A 24664-nucleotide genomic window follows, 5' to 3' on the forward strand; every position below is an offset into this window, starting at 1 on the left:
CATTCATACAATGTTAGGAATCTTTGCCTGTTGTCTCTTGGCTCATGTTTTACTACTGTGTGTAGTAAACTTCTCCCGTCATGTGTTGGGAATGGGAACGAGTTGTCATCTTCCTTTCTAATGGAAGATCTGTATGCTACTTGAGAACATCTTTAAGTTTTGTGAAATTTTCTCACTGATGAACTTACGCTCATCTGTTTACGTGCGTGCTTTGTGCACACAATCTTTATGAACACCTGCAAAAAGAAAATGATGATGCTTTTGGGTGCGTTAAAATTCAGTGTTGCATTTAGTAGGCCCTATGTTTGTTACAGCATTGTCCACTATATTTTTTAATCATATAATATTTAGAATGCTCAGAACATTAAAAAAAAAAAAAGTGTTGAAACTGTGGTTACCTGAAAGATTAATGTCTAGAAAATGACACATTCAGATTTTGAATCATAATTGTGTAACATTTAGCCTCTTGTTGTGCTATGATGTATGAATAATGTAAATTATCACCTGGCTGACAACTGACAGTGTATGGTTTTTCACCATACACTGAGGTTCTTCACAGAGCTCTACTGGAATTTTCGGTACTTCAGCAAGGACAAGACAGTTAAGAAGGAAAAACAATCTTAAATAATTCTTTATCAAATTTGTTATCACAAAGGAAAAAGGAAAAAATAAAATCAGCATCTGGGATCTACTAGTGATTTAATAAAAATGTTACAGAATTTTAGGATGGGAAAATTGCATGCATCTTGCAGGGAGTGGAGGTCAAATACCTGGGTGCATCCGTTCTTCATGTAAATCCAAAAATGTTTTTGCAGTAGAATAGTTTACTTGAGAGTTTAAATATTTCTATGCATGGAAATAAATCTTTAATAGAGATGCTTGATGGCCAGATCTCATAGCTAATGGATTGGTGGTGATGCAAAGAGGCGTGCTGGGGTTCTAAAACAATTAGATGTCTGCAGAGAAGTAGTAGTAGAAAGAATCTCAGTTCTCTACTAAAATTTGAATAGTGATTCTGACAAAATGAAGCAGAAAAGAGTAACAGGATGGAGATCTGATGAAAATAGACTGCCTAACCTACTGTTCTTGCTCTTCCCACGAGTCCTCTCCCCTGGGCAGCCTTTTCATCTTGACGGTTTGTTACTGAGCTGCTCTGCTTCTGCTGGTTCTTCTCTTGTACTCTTCTACCTGTTGAAGAAGCACTTTATGATGTTCACAGTATTTCTCTGTACACACAGGCAGCAAAGCATGTAGCAAATAAAGAAAATGCTGAGGAAGTTTCATAGTGGAAATGTGAGCTGCTGAGGCAAGGGAGGAAGTAACAAGCTCTGAGAGCAGGTTGAGGTTTAAGGATAGCTCAGTTTGTGAACGTTGTTACAGGATTGTGTTTTGACTTTCAGTGGCAAATGTGATTTAACATGTGAATAACAAATATAATAATTGCTTCAGGTATTTTTCAGTGAGCACTGTGTCCTCTCATTTGGTCTTTAAGCAAAGCTTGCATCATACATAAAATTATTTCCCTTCAGTGTTTTGTAGTAGAACTACACAAAAAAACAAATGGCCATGCAACCATCTGCTTTATTCCGCTGCCTGAGAGAGTACTTACCCAGTGAGAACTGGCAGAAAAACATAATGCTAGTAATCACCACTAATCAGTGCAGCTATAATTTCACATAGCAAACCTCAGGAATATCAGACATACTGAAAAAGTGTTTTCTTCACTGCTTGCTTTTTCACAGTGGTATTTATTTTGGAAATCACAGCTTTCTTCAGTTAAGGAAAATACCAAGTTTGTCAAGAATAATTCTGTCTCAAAGGAATTGTCCTTACAAATTGCATGGTCCTGTCTGCCCTGTGCTGTATTGATGAATTGATTTTTTTGACATTAATGCAAGAAACATTTGAATAATCTCTTAATCTGCAGAGAGAGCTTTCTGAGGCTATGCAATTTCAAGCTCACACTCTTTTAGTCTCCTTTGGATTGGGGTCACAGTAGGGCTCTGAAAAGCTTACATGATTATTTGATGAACCTGTGTTCTGCTTAAAGAATTCTAATGATTATTTTGTGTGTGTGGAGATCAAAGTTAAGGAATAACCTATGAATAGATGTTTGATTTTTGGGAAGGAAGCATTCAAGTTTCTGCAGAATATATTTGTTCCTCTAGTAGCAATGAAATCACCTATGTTCTAAATAACAGCTTTTAGGTAAAAGAGGCAGTTGCAGAACAGCAGGGATCTGCATCTTCTGGCAGATATTCTCTCATTACAGATTTTCCTCTTGAAATTGTTAGTATTATTACAGTTCTATTATGTAAAGTACAGGCTGACTTCCTAGAGGTGTCAAGATCATGACATCCCAATAAGCTATTTCTGTTTAGTCAGAGAGAAGGAGAGGTAAGCCTTTTTTCCCCTTCCTCATTCCTATCAAATGCAAAGTTGAACTTTTTTGTTACTGTCAGTATTCTAAACCAATAGTGTTTCTTGCCTTAAAAGATATTCACTCATTTGTATCTGTTACCTGGAGACTTTGTCATTCTGTTGGACTATCCCAATGTTGTATACCTTGGCATAAAACATTTGGAGAACTTCCGTTTATGCACAATATTTCAGTATCATCTAAGGAGCAGATGAAACCTGCTATTAGGTGCTGGCTTCCCCCAGAGGCTCAAGTCAAGATCTCCATCCTAGTTGCTGTGTAGCTTGGGATGAAAATATTGGAAAGCTCACCTGAAAAGTTAGCTGTGTAGATGCTATCTAGTATTAGCCTCTTAGTTTGATGTGGCGTGCTTCTGATGTAAAAGCCCGGTGATTTTCACATACTGTACTGTTCTGTTACATACACGCTAGAGATTTAATTTGGATGCAGACAAATAGGAAGGCTCTCTGCAGAGTGTTAATCTGATGTACTCCTATTGCTAATGGGGAAGTAGAGGTTCAAGTAATGTTTATACATAGAGCTCATGAATGCTCTTTGGCCACTGAGTTCATGTGATGTTCTCAGATGGTTCCTTTGTTACATAGAGCTGGATGTCACCTGTGCCTTCATATTGTCTTGTCTGTAAGCCCCCAATTCTTCTTGGCTCTCATCTTCCTCTTTCAGTAATCTCTGATAACCTCTTGATTTCTTTTTATACCTGCCCTAACTTTTATGTCAGTCTCTCCCCTAAAAATGCTGGGTTGGGGCCCTGATGACAGGGTTTTGCTTATTAACTTCTTCTCTGAGAAGAGTAAAAGCTACTTCAGTGTTGGCATCAAGAGTTTTCTGCTGAGTATGAGAAGGGCCAGCAGTCAGATTTCCAGAAGATGAACTCTCTCTTCTGGTAGACCAGAGGCAACAAATGGATCTCAGAGGTGCAGCAGAGCAGGTATTTCCTTATTGGCATAGATCTTAGACAGAGTGGGAGATGTCAACAGTTCTGATTATCTTCTGGAGGCTGTATGCCATAGTCCCAGGCAGCAGCAGGTGAGCCAGCTGCCTCCTGCAGCTGCAGGAGGAGGAACATTGGTTTAGTCTTGGGAAAGGATATGGGCCCATGATCCACAGACAGAATTTTAAGACTGAAAGCATTTGGTGTATGAAGTGACAGCAGGAGTTGAGGCATGTTATGGTGACTGTCAGGGCCTCTATTGCCCATGGCTGGAGCTAGTACCTGCTCTGTCACATTGGCTGTTTCTTCTTGGCAAGTACTTTGGGAAAATGCTGCATTATATTTGAGGTCTTGGCCATTTTGACCTCTACCACTGTCTCCATCTGCCTAAAACTTCTTGGTCCTGTTCATTTTCCTCCATCCTAATGTACTTCTCCACAAGAGGTATACATCATGTTTGCCCTTGGAGGAAGTAAAATTTGGTTGTCTGAATGCAGTTGTTGTCACCCTTCTGTTTTGCTGGAGGTATTCCTTCCATTTGTATTTTCATCCTTTGCCTTCAGCTGAGTGTTCTCTTACAGGTGTGTTCTCTGAATAAGTCAGCAGCCATCTAGGGCAGGGATACTGAGTCAGGTTTTAAGCTTATAGGATTTGCTCTGGGAATGTAGTTTTCACATGGGGATGCCAAGAATTTGGTTACAGAGTGTTTTCTTCATGGGAGAATGGGTAGTAACCCTTGGTTTTAAAGGAGCAGCAAGGAGCCTGACAATTTGAGGTCTGGTCAGTGGCTCATTATGAGACTCGAGGCAGCGCAAACTGAATAGGGTGTGCCCATAGGCCTGGGCAGTGGATGGGTGGATGACTCCTGTGTACAGGAGCTGGACTGAGCTCTTCTCTTGCAGGTTTGGGGAAGGAAGGAAAATGTTTCCTTGGCAAGATACCTTTTTGCTTGGCAAGTCCTGATCAGCTAATTATGCCTCTTTAATCTTTAAGAAGTCTTTATTTCCTGCGTTCTGCCAGCACCTATCCTGGCGTTAGCTGCTTTCCTGCCATCATGCACTTTTCTTCTCTGCCATTTCCTAACAAAGTGGGGAGCAAGCAGGTAGTTTCTGTCCTTTCTCTCAAATGTTGCAGGGCTTCTTTTCTGATGTTTTTTTTCCTGGCAAGCCATTCAAGCTTAGATCTGTGAGGTTTACTGAGTTATGTTGTGACAGTTCTCATAGCCATGTGAAAAGGTCAGAAAGAGCGCTGGGGATAAGTAGATCTTTAACAATGTAGTGCTTGGATGAAAGGAGATCAAGTGCCACAGGGGAAGAAAATGGAGGTCTAAAAGGCTGGCACAGTTTTTGGGAGTCTCTTGCTTTGTATTCGTTGTGTGTTGGTTGCTGTGATGCACAAGACAGTGTAATTGCATATAATCACATTTCTTCAAGTCCCAGTTGATTCACTCATGAATATTTAGCGCAGTGATGCCCCTAGGCAGTGGAGGTGAGCATAGCATTTGTGACAAACATGCTATCCCAGGTGCTTCTATGTGGGGCTAAGTATCAAGCTACCACAGAAACAAGTTCTTGCTGTTTTAGCCTGACTGTTCTAGCTCACGTCTACTTTTGTAAAGATTGTGCAGGGTATGTAAGCAGAGGGAATGCTTTTTTGCTTTGTTATATGGTACTAGTTTGCAGTCAGGCAGGCACACATGTATCTCACTTCGTAGCACGTGATGAAGATGTGATTAAGCCAGGCACATTCTACATCCATATGTGAGTATGGTCTTGAGGCTGAGTGGGAAGGGGTCTGAGGTGGCAGGAAAGCACATGCTTCAAACCATCCTGCTTCGAAAAAGAAGAAAGGCGTCCGTGATGCCTTCAAACCCAAGGTCAGAATTAACTCTACCAACGCAATTCTCATAGGTTGGCAGTGCCTCTAGGTCAGCTGAATGGCAGGTAGCTTTGTACATTGTACAGCATGAGCAGTGGGTTGCACTGTGGTTTAACTGAGCAGCAGCTCAACACCACAGCCTTTCACTCACTTTCCTGCAGTGGGATAAGGGAGAGGAGTGGAAACAAACTAGAACTTGTGGGTTGAAGTAAAAACTATTTTTCTAAGACAGAAAAGGAAAATGAAAACAAAAATGCCATGACAAGGATATGTATATGTCTGCAATGGAATTATTTGCCAACTAATGCCCAGCTCACAATACAACTGCCCGCTGACCTACAGCCCGCTACCAGTGCAACATCTCACCACCTGCCAACTGATGTCTAGCAACTCCTGAGCAGAGCTACCTCCTTGGCCAGCTCATATCATCCCTTGCCTAATTGAGGTAAGCTATCATGGCCACTGTGGCCTGGTCTTGGCCCCAGCTGTGCTCCCAACACTCAGTAACAGCCAAAATGTCAGTGTGCTATTAACACTGTCTCAGCTGAAACCAAGACAATTTGGAACACAGGACACTGGCTGTGTCTGGTTTTGTGTTTCCCAGTATGAGAAAGATGCTGACTTACTGTTGTTTGTTTGTTTCTGTTTTGTTTTGTTTCTTTGTTGGAGTAGGAGGTTCTGTACCCATTATTTAAAAATATTGGCAATGTAAAACATGGAAAGAAAATCTTTAAATGGTATACTTTCCAAACTGGCTCATGCATTACAGCTTTTGCTTCATAAGCAGCACACCATCAATTTTACGCAGATAAAATGTTATTCCAGGGAGTAAACAGTAGTCTGAAACCAAAGATCAAAGGAATTTCAAACAGTGGGATCCTAGGGCTTATTGGCATGAGAGGCAACTATCAGAGATCTCCTGTCAATAAAAACTGTGAAAGCTTGCCATATAAATTTGGCTCACAAATTAACTCAAAATGGAGAATCTTGAGCAGGGAACTGGAATCCAGGAGAGAAACCTTAGCTTAAGTATTGCATAGCTAGTGAATCAAAATCTTTACATAGCAGTTGATTTTGAATGATGTCCAGGGATTTTTTAGCTCATTCATGATGGTGTGACACAGAAGCAGTGTAATACCAGTGAAGTTAAGGAATTGTGCAAGAATGAGAGACGAGGGAAGAAGCTGTAATAGAGAAGAATAAAATTGGTAATGATTGAGGAAAGGCTGTGTGGAACACAGAGGTAAGAAGACAGAAATGATGAGAAGAGTGTGCTTGAGAGACTTTGGAGTAGAGATACTGAGATTTGCCATACAAAGTTCTCTAGTTGTGACTCACTCTGTTACCCTTGGGTGTAGTATCCAGACAGCAAACAGAAATCAGTGGAACCACTATTGGTAGTAGGCACACCTCAGCCTCAGACAGTTTTTTGGACAGATGAATAGTCAGTAGTAAGTTAGTGCCACATGGAATCTGAGTAAGTTAGGCAGGAATGAAGAAATGGAAATGGAGGGTGGTTCCAGCATGTGCTGCTGACCAGGTGGGAAAGCAGTGAGATAACTTTCTGTTGGAAGACAGCTGTTCAGAGCAATGAGGGTATTCCAAGTCCTAAGACATGTTCTTGGTCAGTCTTGTCAGTCTTACTGCACTGTTGTGTACTTGCCTCCCACCTGAGATGGCTGCAGAACCATCTCCCCTTTCCTTTGGCTGTATTAGTGCTAATAAAATGATGGCAGCATGGGAACTCAGCTTTGGATCACTTTTACCTGGAGCAGTGCACATTCCTCCACAGCAATGCTTGCAGAGCTCATGCTTGTGTAGACCAGCAGGGCATTTCTCAAGCTTGGCAATTGCTCTGTAATGACTGGTGGCAGTGGCAGGCAGTACCACGCTCTCTGTATCTGAATTTGGTTTGTGGTTTATTTTGTAGGGTTTTTTTTTTTCATGCTCACTGTGAAGCCTACTGATTCCTTACAAGAAAGAGAAAGAGAAGTTAGCTTAGTTTACCTGTAGTTAAACAGCACTGTCACAGAGACTTGTGTTTTTTTTCTTCCCCACACAGAAACATGACAATTTTTAGCACTTGTCCTATCTTTCACTTGAGACATGAAGTTTGTAAGGTATGGTAGAGTCTTCTGTTAGGCCAACTCTCTGCAGTTAACAAAATGAAAAAGAGACAATTCTGGGCTCTTCAGCCATGTGCACTTTGTTCTGTTTGTTACACCTCAACATCTTCAGATTTCAGATTTAGATTCTGAACCTTCTGGGGCTTCCTTGTCTCATAAATAATTGACACTCTGGCTCCTGCCCAACTGTAATAATTTATAACTGTAAAGTCATAAATATTTAAATTGTGGATCAATGAAAGGTTCTGTAGCTTTAGTAAATATCCAGTTAAGTAGTGTGAAGTGTGGAAGCACTATAGTTTTCTGGTGTTTTTTTTGCCTTTGTGTTTACTTCTCCTAAATGGAAATTAACTAACTGAACTAATGATATTCATCTTTGTGATTTTCTCTAAATCTCTTCTCTTAATAAGATGTGAGCTTTTAACTATTGCTAAGCTTCCTTATTTTATTTTATTAGTTATAAGTACTTTCCAGAAGAAAATACTTGCCTTGAGAACAGGGTTTTCTTATTGGAGCTGAACAGTATAGAGTTAATTTAACTTGACTTGATGTGGTACCTTTTGTCAGATTTATTGAACAGATGCACAAGAGCATCAAAGAAATCTTTGAATCTGTCTATATGAGCTGTGCTGCTTAAAGGTGCGTTGGGATGATGACCTTTTCAAAGAGATAGCTGTTGACACTCTATGACTGTCTTCTATGACTGTCTTCTATGACTGTCTTCTATGACTGTGTGTAAGCCCTTGGGTTAACAAAGTGTGTATAGAATGCGCCACTTTTTTAACGGTGGATGTGAAAGTAGGAAATACTGTACTTTCCTGAGGTTAGTTAGTGCTGTTGAAACCTATTTAATAACTGAGACCTGTAAATGTATTTAGAATGGATACAGGAGATAATAAAAATGTACTTCAAAATTTTTTCTTTCTTTTATTATATATGACTAATTAATACAGAATGCTTTGTAAGACTTGCTTTAGACGGTCCTCTGAGGATTCTGCAGCTGTGAAGCAGTGGGTATAAAAACACCCTTGAGAATAACCCTTTTCTTGTACCTACTTCTGTTTACAAGGTAGAGAGTACCCGAGTAACTTTTTCTACACTTAACTTGTAGATTTTTGTGTGCATTAGGTGTGGTGTCACAGTTGCTAAACATGATGATGGTTTTGAAAGATATGCGATCTAGTGAACAAAATCTTAACAAAAAGGACATTACATAATAGTAGATTCACTTTTTTGAGCCTTCCATCAAAGATAGTGTGGTCTTGAATGCAGGTTGTAGAGTTGTTGTCCTTGGAGATGCTTAAAACCCAGCTGCACTACTTCGCAAGTGCATAAAGTAACCCTACTTGAAGCAGAGGGTTGGACTAGATGCTTTCCAGAGATCCCTTCCAGCCTGTAAAATTTTGTGATTCTTCTTAATAACACTGAGATTCTGCTGAAGATCAGGTTTTGTAGACTCTTGTTGTGTTTTGTGGATGCTTTTCTCTTAGATTATTCTAGGAGAAACCTGAAATACTTTCATTTACCTTGAAAATATATCTGATCTTTTGGTTGAAGTGAATTGATGAAGAATACAAAGAACATATATATGTTACTTCAGATAGCTTTTAGGTTATTGCTCTGTAACTCTGAACTTTGCTTTTTTTTAGACAAGTTTTACTGATAAGCCATGCCAGCAAATCTTTTTTTCTTTTTATATTGTCACTTCTGAGAACCTTTTGATAAGTTGCATGTCCGACAGAAACACTATGTAAGAAATCACAGTTGTCTGCAGGTGTAAGAAGCCTGGATAACTGGCAGTAGTCATTTTTTATTAGTGACACAGATGATAGAGTAAAGGGTATTTATTAAGTTTGGAGAGGACAAGCTGGGAAGAGTGTGAGTATGTTAAGGAACAGCTTGGGAATTAAAAATCACTCTGGCATCCTGGATAAAATATACGCGTGAAATAGAAAAAGCTGGAGATTTCATTGTTCAACAGAAAATACTCAGCTTTTTGGACGCAAGATAGCTGGCTATGTGGCAGTTTACAGAAGAGGGTCTGAGAGACACAATAGTTCCACAGTGCTGTGTGGCAAAAATACAAGGGAAAAGAATACATCTCAGTACATCCTGTCGGAAAGCTGATACTCAGAGCTACAAAGCGTGCAGCATTATTCTATTCCATGCAGAACTTGGTAGGTCTTATGCTTGAATACTGCATACAGATTTGAGTGTTATGTGTTGACTTGACATAATCTATGGAAAAATACCTTCTAGAATTAGGTTGTGGAAAAGAGAAGACTGAGGGGAGATTATAAGAATCTTTAAGAGTATAGAATACTTGTTTTGTGTAGGAAATAGTGCTTTGTATGTTCTTAGGGTGTAAAACAAGTCTTAATGGCTTCAGTTTAGACACTGTTGAAATGTTTTCTGTCCCTCTGGATTGTGAAGAGGAGTAACATAGAGTATAGTGGAATTGCTATCAGATTATAAGAACAGGGAGACAAACAGCTTGTGTGGTGTGGGTAATACACATATAATGGACCTCTCTTGGAGAAGGACATGATATCTTGATTTACTTAGAGCTCTCTTTACTACATATCATGACAGAGCTGATAACCAAACGATCACTGAGTGCCTTGACTTTTGCCTTATCACTAGAATACAAGGCTTTTGAACATATATGTATTTTTTAATAAAATAAGTGCTTAGACCCTATGAAACAGAATTCTTCAAGAAGTAGGTCTATTTTTGCCTCTTCTTTTTAAGTATTATTTCTTTGATACTGAAAGACAGTGCAGATTGAGACCATAATTATTATTAAAGCTTGCTTTCTCAGGGTTTTTACAATTTTGATGTCAACTTGATATCTGTTGACAAGAGACTTCATTAGTTGAGCTATTTTTATTACTTACTAAATTCATCTTAAGATTTATTTAGTTTTAATTGTTGTAATGTGTGAAATGTGGTAGGAGGTTGTCTAAATCTCCCTAATTCCTTTGGAGTTTTCCGGAAGAGAACATTTTGATAAAAGATGTGCAAACTGGGCGTCCGGGTACAGGTACTGGTGAGCATCTTCCATCATCCTCACCTACTTCTCCCTTCCCCAGAAAAAAAATCCCAACAAAACATAAGACATCCCTTCTTCTTTTCCTCATACGATCTGACCAAGATGAAAAATTCCTTGACATTATAAAATGAGTGATTATTTTGAGCCTAAGCATATGAGCAGTACATGCCAGACAGGGTTCTAAGGAAAAGGATTTATTATACCATCTGGTACTGCTTCCTTAGTTGTGGCCTATCTCAAATGCTTCTGAAGAAAGGAGGCGGTAAATAACAAAAGTGCCCAGAATAAACTGGCCAGTTACACACCAATAGGAAAAATGTTTCTTGACTCTGTCCTGCAGCTAGCTAAAGCATGAGATACGTTCCATGTGCATTGGGTTGATCAGTCTGTTGACTTCAGCCAGAGGTAGCAGAGTGGTAGATGGGCATTTCAGAATTCTTCTGTGATTGTCTTAATAAATATCCAGACACACTGTATTGGAAAGAATGCAAAAAAATTGAGTGCTGTGTTTTGCTTCTCACTGATGCCAAGAAACAGCATTGTACTAGAGTGCTTCAGCATTGTTCTTCATAGAACCTATTTAATACCTCAGTGTTGCTGGTGAAAGAACTGTGAGAATCCTGAATGTCTCTGAGTAACATCTCTGCTTTCCATGTGGTAGAGAGTTCTTCAGTATACCAGATTTGAATATTGAATCTGATCTTAAAATTGTTTGTTCTTGTCTGCTCACCTGAGAGACTTTCACAGAACTAAGTTTTGAATGTAATAGGGAAGGAAGGCAAAGCACTTGAACACACAGAAATAATAGAATCTGCTACTTTGGTGTCATTATGAGCTCCTGCTGTTTATTTAATGGTGGATCCTGATCCAAATTAAGATTTGGAAATCTTAATTTTTCTGACTGATGTGAGAGAATGCAAAGTGACACCCCAGAATGTGACATTTGCATATACATAGGTCTCTCCAAAAGTAATGCCTCCTATTTATTTCCATGGAAACTACAACAGGTAGGAGTGCAATAACATTATTTGATGGTGCACGTTCTCAGCTATGAAACACTCTCTTTCAACACTGTCACTGCCATTAGCTATGCACTTTTGCCAGTGATTAACGAGAGCCTGCATGCTGCACTTGTAAAAATCTGCACCAGCAGAGTGCATACCACCAACTACTACTACCGTACCACCACCATCCACCCCTGATGTCGTGGACTGACATAAAAACACGGGAGACATTACTTTCAGAGCTGCCCTGTGTGTTTGTGTGTGTATCTACATATATATATATATCTGCATGCTGTGTGTGTGTTCATATATACCTCACAAATACCTGCGTACGTATACATTGCTAATGCTTGGATGTTTTCTCATCCTCACAAGCTGTGTGGCACAACATTAAACTGAGAAAAAATCATTCCTGAGTAACAGTTCTCAGTTACAAATCTGTAACTGTCATGCAGTGGCTGGAATACGCAGTCAGTGAGTGAATGCAGCTGATTTTCATGGATGAATGCTGTCTAATAAGAGCAACTTGAAATGGGTGCGTTCCACTTAAAGATCACTTTAATAGGACTGATTGGTCTGACAGGACCTCTGTGAGGATTCACAATGATGTTGTCGGAGCATGGACCATTGAGGGGATGAACATCAGCTTGTTCTTGAACACTGACAAATAAATTTTCTTTTTATGCATTAGAAAATAGCAACTTGACTTGGAAAATGTTGACAGAAGCATTTGTGCAGGGGATAAATTGCAAATCACTTTATGCTGGTTTTACAGTTTCTATTTTCTTTAGTCCTGTATTCACTGGATTATGATGATTTATTTTTTTTAAACATGTAAATTTTCTGATCATGATTTCAGAACAGTATTCTAATTTGAAGTGGAAAAAGTGGAAGTTCTATGTATACTTGAATATTGCTAAACAGACTGTGCTAGAAATGTGTAAATGTCTGAACCTGGTGTGCTAAGCAGATCAGGTGGTACAAGTGAAGATGAAATTATCTTTAATAACTATTACAGAAATAAGTTAGCTGTTCTTGTTGGCCTTTGAAGTTAGCTACAAACTCCTCAGCACATTTGTAAAGTACTAGCGAACTGTACATGCAAAACCAAATGATGCACCGACTTGCTTATTATTTTAGCTACTCAATTGCTATTGAATGTTAAAGACTAATGAAAACCAGAGGCACCTGCACTGTTAGTGGTATTACTGCTTATTGCCATCATTTAAGGAAAAAAAGACAAGCATAAGCAACAGCTAGAGAAGTAGCTTGAAAGTGTAAAATATTAATCTGAACTGTGATATGGAGGAAGAGTCTTTCAGGCTTGTGTTTCAGTCAAATGAAACATTCCACTGTGCTTTCCTCTTTCTGTTTGCTTTTAACCGGATATTGGAGATGATTTACTGAACTAGTCAGACCTCAGGGCACCTAGCTTGTGCCCTGTATTCTTGTATTTCACTTTCTAAATTTGGATTTCATCTGTAGAATAATCTGATAGGACACTAGGGTTTAAATTTGCGAAGGAATGTAATTCTTAAATTCCCTGTGTACTGTTCTTGACCTTTTGTTTGAGATTAGTCTTTCCAGATGAGACATTTTCCTCTTTGGAAGTTGTGTCAATGTAGGCAACAAATTCAGTACTTTCAGGTTTACCTGGATAAAAAAGCATGAACAGAACAGAGGATGCTTGACACCATTAGCAGTGTGCCCAGGTGGCTAAGAAGGCCAGTGGCATCTTGTCTTGTATCAGGAATGGTGTGGTGAGCCGGACTAGGGAAGTAATCCTGCCCCTGTACTTGGCATTGGTGAGGCCTCACCTCAAGTACTGTGTTCAATTTTGGGCACCTTGGTACAGAAAGGACATTGAGGTGCTGGAGCAGGTCCAAAGAAGGGCAGCAAGGCTTGTGAAGGGCTTGGCGAATATGCCCTGTGAGGAGCAATTGAAGGAACTGGGGCTGTTTAGTCTGGGGAAGAGGAGGCTGAGGGGAGACCTTATTGCTCTCTTCAAATACCTGAAAGGTGGTTGCAGTGAGAGTGGGGTTGGTCTCTTCTCACTGGTGACAGGCGATAGGACAAGGGGAAATGGCCTCAAGTTGCGCCAGGGGAGGTTTAGGTTGGATATCAGGAAAAACTTCTTTACAGAAAGGGTTGTTAACCACTGGAACAGGCTCCCCAGGGAGGTGGTTGAGTCACCATCCCTGAATGTGTTTAAAAACTGTCTGGATGTGGTGCTCAGGGACATGATCTAGCAGTGGGTTGTTACTGTAGTATGGTTAGGTTGTGGTTGGACTTGATGATCTTGAAGGTCTTTTCCAACCTGAGCAATTCTATGATTCTATGATTTTTATTATCGATGTATTTTTAAGTGAGTTGCTCAGGAAACTAAGGTCCTACTAACCTAACTAGTCTGAAATAATGTTTTGCCACCATCTTCTGCTGCCTGAAGCATTTCTTATCCTTTCAAAGCTGGTGAGGGGTCTGGAGCATAAAGTCATAGGAGGAGTGGCTGAGGGAACTGGGATTATTTAGCTCAGGGGAGACCTTATCACTCTCTACAACTTTTGGTGAGGTAGGGGTTGGCCTCTTCTCGCTGGTAACAGCGACAGGACAAGAGATGATGGCCTTAAGTTGTGCCAGGGGAGGTTCAGGTTGGATATTAGGACAAATTTCTTCTCAGAAAGAGTGGTGGTGCATTGGCGCAGGCTGCCCAGGCAGCTGGTGGAGTCACTGTCCCTTGAAGTGTTTCAGGAAGAAGTAGATGTTGTACTAAGAGACATTGTTAGGTGGGCAATTTTGGTGTTAGATGGACAGTTGGACTACATGGTCTTAGAGGTCTGTTCCAACCATAATGATTCTGTGATTTGTGTGATACTTTCCTACCTGGTAGTGTTAGAAGAATGTGATGTACAAATCTGAAATAGTCATTGATTTTTCACTTATTTTTTTTCCCCTCTGACGTAACAAAACCTGCTGTTGTATCTGATACCCAGACTTAATGTTTCTGGTCTTCATCGTGTAGCTACTAAAGCTGTCCTTCTGGTGAAGCAAAGCTCCTTTCTTAACAGGAGAAAGTGATGTTTCTTTCCAGTAGCCATGATACAATAGAACCCTAACGTGGGCATTCAAACATTTATGCTTGTGGGTGCTGCAGATTTCAAGTTAAAATCTCATAAATGAGAAAACAGACTTTTTAACTACGGGGACTGCAGTATTTATGAGAATGTAATCTTCGTTGTAAGTAATACTGTGTTAAACTGGAAGAATTGGTTTTACCAGTAAAATAATCCTTGTAATATCTATTTCAGGGATGATGCCAAAGATGAAGAAAAAGCTTATATCAGTACCTTTGAGACTGACTTTACTGTAGCCTTTGCAAGTATAATGAGTATTATTATCCTAAGAGTAAACTAGTTACTTCAAATAAATGAATGAGATTGTACCACAAAAAAATAATGAGCCCCCTTTTTAACTTTGACTTGCTTTGTCGGCTACATATTGGTGGGAATGACTTATATCTAAGCAGTCTGAAATTAAAAACAGACAATTGTTTTGATTAAATTGAAGTCAACTTTCACTGGCTAGGCATCATGTAATTAAATTGCTATTTTTTTTACCCACAAATATGTGAAATGGTTCCCACTTACTCTTGCAGAAGCTGGAACAATGTAACTGAGGGCAGAATTTGTTCTCCCTTTATGTATTCATTGCTCTGTTTTTCAGTAAATCATAATTAACCAAACTTCTGTCTGTGTAAGGTGAAATGCATAAAAGAAGAGTTTTCAAAGTCAAGCTATAGCTTAGTCTCAGCTTAGAATAACTTTACTGTTAATGTGAAGTGCATGCATGAATTAGCTCACCAAGGGGTTTGATTTATTGTGGTCTCAAAATAGCTCTTACATGCAGTTGCTTATGTTTAATGTGCTATGTTCAAATGCTGCTTCAACTCATTTTTGCATGGTCTGGTTTGGTGGCAGTCTTGTCCTCCTGCAGGAAAAATGCATCTATTGCCTAATTGCAATGTTTCATTCTAGAGCAGTGTTTTGTGATTACTGTTCTTTTTGCTTGTTTTCTTCTTGGTAATGCTTCAAGAACAGAGCCACTTTGACGGTGGGCCTGTCTCAGCTCACCCCACTAATAAGGCTGGCCTTAAAGGAGGAACTTCTAAAATTCTGTTGTGTGTTTGAAGGAAGCTCTGCATCTTCCTGAGCTGATCCTTTTGCTGTTTTCTATGTGCAAATAATTGTGGTACCGTCCAGATTCAGTGGAGCTGCCTATCATGTCAGTGTCATACTCTATATGTTTACAGCAAAAAACAACTTTATGCAAGAGAAGTTAAGTAGTTTGTGTTATGTCTATGTGAATATACATACACAGGTGTGGTCTCAAGTTACCTACAGGGCAGTATGCGCTTATAATGTTATATGAGGTTTATATAAAAGTGCATACATGTGTGTGCATGGTGTCAACTTGGCTGTCCAAATTTTCTGTCCTTGTTTATTACTCCATCAGGTTTGATAATGCCTTTAACAAATGGCCATTTCGCTGTGTTCTGAGAAGAATTTGAAGAACATGTTCTGAAAGTCAGAGTTGAGCACCTAACTGATCTACATGCCCTTGAATCTGTGAATTGAATCATCACAATCTGTGGTCTTGAAATAATCCCTTAAATCCAGTCTATTTTTTTTTTTTCTTTTGGGAAGTAGAGGAATTTAGAACTTCTTTAGAAGGACTATCTGTAGGATGCTTGGCTTAGTAATGCTTGCTAGGGCCTGAGTTTGCTGTACCAGAACCCAAATGTTTTAGAAATTCAGATGTGCAGTTTTGATTTCAGTGTCCTGTAAATGAAGGCTCAGGGTAATGCTTAAAGTGTTTCCTAGTGGAAATACAAAGGAGAAAGAAAGAGTTCAATGATTTTATCTTGTGCACTTGAAAGAGTAATCCAGTTCACCAGTTTCCGTAGCTAGGACACATCCCTCATGGTTTCTGAAAACTATGATTCTACTCTTATGACTTAGCTGATTTTTTCTAATTAATGAGTGAGAGACCCCAAAAGCAGCAGCTCTACTTGGTCCTGCCATGTGGATGGTTTGTAAAGAGTATCTGTGCACGGAGCCGGGACACGGCTCTCAAAGGTGGAAGAAAGCAAGCCATAAGAATGGTATCATCATAATGTGCGAGAGGTACAAACTAAAGCTCCGTGGGAGAACTGTGCGGGTCAGGTAAAACATTCTGGCTCTTAAATCACTAAAAATGAGTGCTTGCACAGTGCCACAGTTTTCTTGGTGTTCTATGGAGTCCTCGTGGAACATTTCACAGTATTTATTGTAAGGATAGCCTAAGACTAAGAGAGAGAAAATGTCTTTAGCACAATGATGTATACTGCTTTACTTTCAAGTCGGGTTACCTTTATTTAAAAAAAAAAAAAAAGAAAAAGGACCTGAAATTGATAGCGCTTTTCTACAATTTTCTGGGCTGTTCTCACTCTTAATAAAAATGGTAGGTTATTTGTCTTTAAAATCCAAGTACAGTCATGACAGAACAGAATTTTAACTTTTCCCTTTGTCTTTGCCCCCACCGTGACAGTAAGGTGTTTGTTCCTCGAGACGCTCAGCAACAATTTCCCATGTTAAAGGAAAAAAGCGCATTTTTCATTCGGGGGAATGAAAGGCAGGAGCGGCCTGTCTGTTTACCGAGGAAGAGGGTAATGTGACTTAAACAAGATGGCTAAATCCTATTCGGTAGGATCAGAGGGGGTGGCTAATGTTTGGCATTTGCGGAGAGAAACTGTCTGTAACACGCAGGGTGTTTTTGCGCTGCCGCTTGGTGCAGCGAGGGGGACTTCTCCTTGCTGGGAGGCGCAGAGCGCGTGCCAGCGCGTAGCTGCCTTTGCGGAGGTCGGGGCGAGCTCCTCGGCGTGCAGGTCCTGCGCTGACTGCACAGCGCGGTGCTGCCAACCTGCGCGAGGCCGCGGGCGGCGCGGCGCGTCGTGACGGCGCGGGGTGGAAGGACCGAAGTTGCGGTGGTCCCCCGCCCCCGGGAGGTCCTTAGTCCGCTCCTTCGTAGTGGCTCATTTTGGCTCTCGCGTCGCCGGGATGCTGCCAGGGAACGCGCGTCGTGGTTACAATAGGGTCTGGTAGCACATCAGAACGATGAAAGCCCAGCGGGAGAGGCTACAGATTCCAGGGCTGACCTTGGAGTAAGTATTGTCTGTCTTTAATATTTTAATGGTTTCTGCATGGCAGCTGGCTTTGGTGCACACAGGAGCTGTTTAGTGTGCGTTGTGCTGGCAATCTCGCAGCACTGCAGCTCTGGGCTGAAGGAACATGTTTTAAATGCATTGCAGTTGGTTGAAGCAGATGTGCGAGCCGGGAGCTGGAGCACTGCAGTGCACTGGGAAAGAAAGCATTTCTGTGTATTTAAAGTTACTGAATCTCCTGCGTGGAGCATCCTGTCAGCTCGCAGAGAGCATCTTTCTGTAGGCCATGGTGTCTGCCTTTCTCTCCTGCTCTCTGTTACTGTTTGTTTATCCCGGTGCTGCCTTTTAGAGAGGCCTCTATCTCTGCTGCATAACAGCGAGCACTGCGAGAGATTAAAGCATTACAGAAATACCGTTTGCGAGAATCCGCCAGGAGCAGCCCGGATTTTACATACGCAACTACATTAACGAACAGTATTTACATACTGGAGATTCCTCTGCAGTAAGTATGTTTACCTAATTTAGCAGCGTGTTTACTTGGTGCTTGCTTAAAACCGATTAACTCATTTGTGTGTTTTCAGCTATTTATGTAGTAGGCACATGAAAATATGTAAATTTTAGTGTGTAGTGATAGTAACGATAGTCTTTTATTCATAAATGCCAGCACATATCTACCCGAGGTAGATATTTAGGTAATATTTAGCCAAAGCTAAATATTAATTTCTATACATGCATACCTACATTCTGTGTTTAATACACGTCAGGCATGTATGCATGCATGTTGCAGACACCATGAGAACTTGCTGATTTTATCTAGGTAAATAGACATGGTTACGTCAGATCCCTTAGTGTTCCCTGGGACTTCCCCATTCTTGACGGAGAAAAACCTGAATGCTGCAAATGCCTGCGGTAAAGTTACTTAGCTGTGAAAGGTGTTATCTCTGACATCTGCCATGTTTTAAAGAAAAGGCGATAGGTTAGTGTGCAGTCTAGCAAATAATTTATTCTGATGATCACATGAAGGTGACAGAGCACTGTATTCCGAGGAACAAGTGTAGATGTTACACTGGGTTCCCCAGAACTGGGCTTGTGAAACGTCAGGGAGGAATTCTGCATTTCAATCTGGTGTCTTTTCCTCCGAGCAGTGTGTGTTAGCTGTGAGCACACTGAGCTCTAGATAATGGTCTGAAAAAATTAGAGCTGCTAATTTCTCATGAGTTTTGAAGGAGGGGTCTTATCAGGGAGCTCATTAAAATGGTTGCCATGAATAATTGATAATGGAGCTCCTTTGGAGATGTGGAAATTTAAATATTTTAAAATCAGTCTTCACTAAATTATGTAATCATTGAATGCGAATAACATCACTAACTGCAAAAGATGAAAAGTGATTCATGTTACTGGTTCTTTACACGCGTGTGTGTTTTTGTAATGCAAGGTAGTCATTTATTGTTTCCTAATTTCATGGTACCCTGACAAAATCACACTTGCTTTGCATTATTTCTGCAATATTTAAATACTGGTAAAAATAATTATACTTCAGTTTCAGCATTGCTAAGTTTTTTGTTTTTTTTTTTTTTTTTTGTTAAAACATTGTCCAGATACAAACCACTTGTATGTTTAATTTTTTTTCATATTTTTATAACAACATTTCCATTTCTCACCATGCTCATACTTTCTGAACTTAATTTGTGAGTAGAGAAAAGTGAATACCATGTTTGGGCTGCGGTCATGTAGTGGTTACCATGAAGTTGTTTTCTCATTTGTCAAAGTTGAGTCAACACAGCTTTAAGTTGTGTCCCCCAAATTTTTATTTTCAAGTATCTTTAGAGGCAAATACTGGGAAGAAAAAAAAAAGTAAAAAAAAGAAAACAACAACAACAAAAGGCAAACAAACAAAAAACCCACAGCCGTTTCTTTGAAACAGTCTTTGCGTTTGGATTCTCTTAAATTTTCTTTCAATCAGGTTTAAATGTTGGGACTGGAATTACGTTTTATCTCTGAGAAATTTGTACAGTCTGCCTACTTCCTATTCATTACTTGCAGAAAGCTTCTTTCAAAGAATATTAAGGATTCAGAATGAAGCATTCCAAATTTAGTAAACGTAGGAATTAACGCTGCCTGTCAGCCTTGTGCATATGCACTATGATAATTTGTTTTAACAGGTTTCTGCCTGTAATTTCTAGGTCTTAAAAAAGCAAAGCTGAAAAGCAAGCTCCGTAGAACTGGATTGACACTACTCTGTCAACACTTGGTGGGAATTTATAGAGGCACAGTGTGAGCATGTCTGATATTGAATGCCCCGAGAGTCTGCTCCATGACTGAGAGTCAGTGTTTCAGAAATGAAGAATAATGATGGAGTAACTACTAGCAGGTGAAGGATTTCCACCTGCTGAGTGTATGCCAGCCACTAGAAGGGGGGGTCATGTTTTGATACTGGATGTCCCCCAGATTTGTTGACAGCAAGGGGAAGATAGTGACTTCATCTCATTCTTATCCGAGTTAACATATTCTTCTCAGTTAGTGCTAGCCCCGTTATTTCCTTCCTTTCCACTGCTCTGGCTTTGGTTGGCTCCTTACCTGTGATCTTTATTCCATAGCAGTCCCCATCCTCTCTTACTGTTGTCGACCTGTGCTTTTTGGGCAGCAGCACCGCTTCTTTCCTTCTTCTGCCTGGATTGCCTTCAGATGAGTGTCTGCTCTCTTCCTGTTCCTGATCCTTGCCATCCACATCACCTGCCTTTGCCCTTGCTGAGCCCCCCAGGAACAGCACTGAGCACAGACAATGTAGCACAGCGGTTTTCCAGCCCATTGCCAGTGTGGGCAACACTGACAGCCCCCTACATGTCTACTTTGGAAGGAGTAGTACTATTTCTGCTGATTTTCAGTCAGCTCTCCACCTTGCCCAGCTTTAATGAGAATGTTATAAAATGTGGCATTGTCATGCAAGTGAAAACAAGGGATGGAGCTGGTTGCAGCATTCTGGTTGTCTGTGGCTCCCTGAGGGCAGGTCAGGACACCAGTGCTGGCTGGCTGCAGGGGTCTGTTGTGCAGCAGGACAGGTCTTTGTGAAGGTCATCTGGAAAAAGCTACGCATCAGCATCTACTTTTACTTAGCATAAACCAGTGGTGCCACATGTAGTTTAGGAAAGATAATTTCAGCTAATCACAACAGGAAGTGTGTAATTGAACTATTTTTTTAAAAGCTGTTTTGGAAATGTTGCAGGGACACATGCATGTGACTGCATGAGTGTATCATAAAAGTGCGCCTGTGAAATCGTTCAGTAGCGTACTGTTTTGTTGAGAGACTCCTCAATGGAGCTGCACTTGAAGCAATTTCTTGAGGGCACCTTCGGAGCCAAGAGCTCAAATATGCTTTTGGGGACATTAGTTGCTTGTATCCATACTTCATTACATAGGTAAAAGGTTTGATGTATGCAGTAGGACATTGTGATCATCAGTGATACTGATGGAAATTGCGTGGAGGTCACTTACAATTTTTAGTAGGTCCCTGAACTTTAGGCTTTCAAATTGGATTTTTTTCTAAGATTTCTTGTTGCTGATGAAAGCTCATAATCATTTTTAGTTTTCCAACACATCTGATTTGCATAAAAAAAAAACCTAATCAAACCTAATTCCTAATACTAAAAGCAAAAAAACCACCATCCTGTCTGAGTTATTTATTCTGCTTTAAAGTCTGAAACAGGGTGCCATTTTTTCCCTCTTTGGACAGTACACAAACAAGTATCAGGGAGAGCCTCACATAGTCAAGCTTATGCACCAGCAACAGATTTCATGTTTGTTTTTATTTAAATCAGTTTCATCTTAAGTCAAAAACTGTGTGGCTACTGTCACTCTCTTCATTTGGAAGGACAGTTATGTTTCGGTTCTAACTGGAACTCCTTTTGTAACTCCTGCACTAAAACAACTCATTCTAAATCTCTTGCTAAATCTTCTGTTCACTAGAGATGACGTTATTTTAACTTTCAGTCTCACCCCAAGGAGCCTGAGCCCAACCCCAACAAGCCCTTGCAGTCCATGCAGTCCTCTGTTCGCTTTTCATTTTTGGAGGTAAGCAAGTAAACTTCCATTGTTGATGTTTTCTTCTGCATCCAAAACCTGACAATCAAAATGTATTTCAGGGGGAAAATTGCAGAAAATCAAATATGTCTGTACAATCAGAAAAATGTACTTAACAAGCTGTTGTTCCAAAGTTAATTTTTTTTTTTTTTTACGGAAAAAAGAGCCGTATTTTGAAACTTAGTGAGGAGTTTTGAGTTGCAGATTGGTAATCGTGAGTTGCTCTGATTTCTGATCAGAAATGTATCTGTTCTTGAAATTTTATATTTCGCTTCCTGTGATGATACTGCAAACTGTGTTCTGTTGTGTAAAATGTTTAAGGTGAATTCAGAAGTGGAGGTGATCAATGAAGCATATAGTTGTGTCATGCTCACCTGAGAGTCAGCAGTATGATCTGTGATGCCAGCAGAGTTGGTTATCCAAGATGTACGTCATTTAGAAGAAAATAATCCTTTACTGTAGGTCTGTGGTGCTGACTCCTCTTCAGGACTGGAATAATTTTATGCCTTATTTCTAGTACAGTAATGTTTCAGATATGCCCTATGCAGCCACATGCAATACGTTTCTCATTTTCTTTGTTCTACTTCTCAGTTCGTATAAAAGAAACTGTTTTGGTTTTTTTTTATATATTTGTTAGTATTTACTTTTACAAAATCAGAAAATTATTAATCGAAAAAATACTATGTGCCTCATACCATTATGGTAAAATAATCACGATGGTAATTGAGGGGTGTTTCTGATACAGAAAAGCCTTTTTTTTTTCCTATTTTTTTCTTTTTAATACACAAACTAAACTTGAAAGCCAGGTCTCTCACACTCAACAGCATAAGTTAGTGAGATTCTGCCCTATAGGGAATATAGTTTTTAAAATGAGTTTTCGGTGCCTCCTGGATTAAAAAATAAGAACAACAACAAAACCAAACAACAACAAAATACCCAATATTTGTAATAATTAGAAGTTTCATTTGATACTGTGAGGATAAAAGACTGCTGAATTATACAATAAAATAGATTTGTACCTACACAGTACAACCTCTTCCGTGTTGCATGGCAGAGACGATGCTTGCACGGGTCATTCTCCTTCAGAATGCTTTTAAAAGGAACTGATTCTTGAAATTTGTCTATTGTGGCTTAATTTGACAGTGAAAAATGAAGCAATAATTTTGCAATTTGATATATGTCTCTGAATAATTTTTTTTTTTTTTGTATATACTATTCTGTAAGGGAAGAGATGGAATGAAAATCTTCCTTTTTTGCATTTTTCAATATGATATAACCATACATTTTCTTCTCAGTGAAAACACTTTGTGGTGTTTAATGAATGATCAGAAAAATCGATGTGTTCTGTGGAGTTTATCTGGGTGGTGGAGAAAAGCTGATAAAACCCAACATTTTTAAATTAGTCTTCAGTTTCTATGCAGCAAGATTGGGGGGTGGGGGTGGGAACAACAGTGCTGGGAGAAGTGTTCTTTTTCAGAATGGCAATATTATGGATGCAAAAAGCTGCATAAAAAAAAGTTTTTAATTTTGTGTACAGTGCTGAATTGCGCCTCTGGCCTTGTGTACATCTTTCCATGCAGACTGTGCTGTGGATACAGCCCTCATGGGCTTTATGGTTTTAGAATGAAGCACAGAGATGGAACTCTCAGAACAGATAGGACTCTCCATAGTTTCCCCATGCTGGGTGGCAGAAGCTCGTAACTACATCAAGTTTTAGCTTTCCATTCCTATAATGGATGATGGTGCAACGAGCATAGTTCTTAGATTCTTTTTGATGAAATGGAATGGAATTTATTGTTAGTGTTCAGTGTAATACCTAAGCCACATATTTTCCTGAAAAAAAAAAATCAAAATTCCTATTGTTTTTTTTTCTTTGCCTTTAGAAGTCCCTTAAGAATATTTAAATTTACCCTGGAATGGAAATTAAAAAGAAATACTATGATTCGGAGTCTTTATACTATAGCTACAGAGGACGTACTGTGTTCAGAACAGCAAACAGTAATTATTTACTGTTCAGGCTTGACTTAGGTTAACAGGGAAAAAATATATATGTTTTTTAGAGCATATAAGTAATTGGCATTTCCTGTTCCTGTGGCTCAGAATATTCTAAGTGGGAGGAGAGGAATTATAGTTTTACTACTTTTGCTATTTTAGTTTTATTACTTCTTTACTGTGTTCAGAAGTGTTAGCATTACGGGGGCCTTACTAGAGTAAATATGTAGGATTTTCCTATGGCATTGTATCTGTCCAGCATTTTGGCTCATCTCTCTTTAGTCCTTTGACTGCAGTTCTGCAGTTGTCATGTACAGTAGCGGTATAAAGGGAAACTTTGGCTGGTCAGGTGATGAATATTTTTTTTAAATAAACAGGAGCATCTTGTGAATGTACCCGTGGTAGCAGAGCCTTGAAGAGGATGGGGAAAGGAAGAATTTTTTCCATTTGAGGCATATATTTCCCATTAATTCAGTACCTGATATTTTTGTCTTCTGAACATTTTCAGTTTCTGTACAGGAGAAAAGTAGTATATTATCATTTTTGTACAAATTAATACAAGCAGCAGCAGCAGATTTGCAAGGAAAGGGAAAAGGTAGAGGTAATGTATACAGATAACCACAGCCACTGAGAGATTCTTCAAGGATGCTCCAGCACAAGTCCCCACTGGCCGCAGCTCTGCAGGCACTGCTCCACACGGCTCCATACCACGGGGCCCACCCTCAGGAGCAGCTCCGGCACTGTCCCCATGGGCGGCAGCTGCCCCAGCCCTCCTGCCCCACCGCGGGCTGCTCCCCACGGGCTGCAGCTCCGGCCCGGGGCTGCTCCTGTGGTGCTCTCCGTGGGCGGTGCCTCCTCCAGGCCTCAGCCACTGCTGCGCCGTGGGCTCCTCCGTGGCTGCCCGGGAGATCTGCTCCGTGCGGTGCCCGTGGGCTGCAGGGGACAGCCTGGTTCTCCGTGGGCCTCTC

The 24664-nt window shown here is 40.1% G+C and overlaps 1 protein-coding gene across 10 annotated transcripts in view; it reads left to right on the forward strand.

Moving 5' to 3' along the window:
* Nucleotides 1–24664, forward strand: part of MAST4 (microtubule associated serine/threonine kinase family member 4) — a 300840-nt gene that overhangs the window by 149629 nt on the left and 126547 nt on the right. For 4 of the 10 annotated variants that reach the window (XM_021379467.1, XM_021379468.1, XM_021379471.1 and 1 more), the window contains one exon: nucleotides 21615–21695. The exons of 4 other annotated variants lie outside the window; for them this stretch is intronic. In XM_021379467.1, coding sequence (XP_021235142.1) covers nucleotides 21615–21695 — 81 coding nt within the window. Of the gene's footprint in view, nucleotides 1–17217; nucleotides 17628–21614; nucleotides 21696–24664 lie in introns of those variants that run through there. 2 more of the 10 variants (XM_021379475.1, XM_021379478.1) reach the window with 2 other exon arrangements.

This window comes from Numida meleagris, chromosome Z (assembly GCF_002078875.1).
Source record: "Numida meleagris isolate 19003 breed g44 Domestic line chromosome Z, NumMel1.0, whole genome shotgun sequence".
NCBI classification, from domain to species: domain Eukaryota; kingdom Metazoa; phylum Chordata; class Aves; order Galliformes; family Numididae; genus Numida; species Numida meleagris.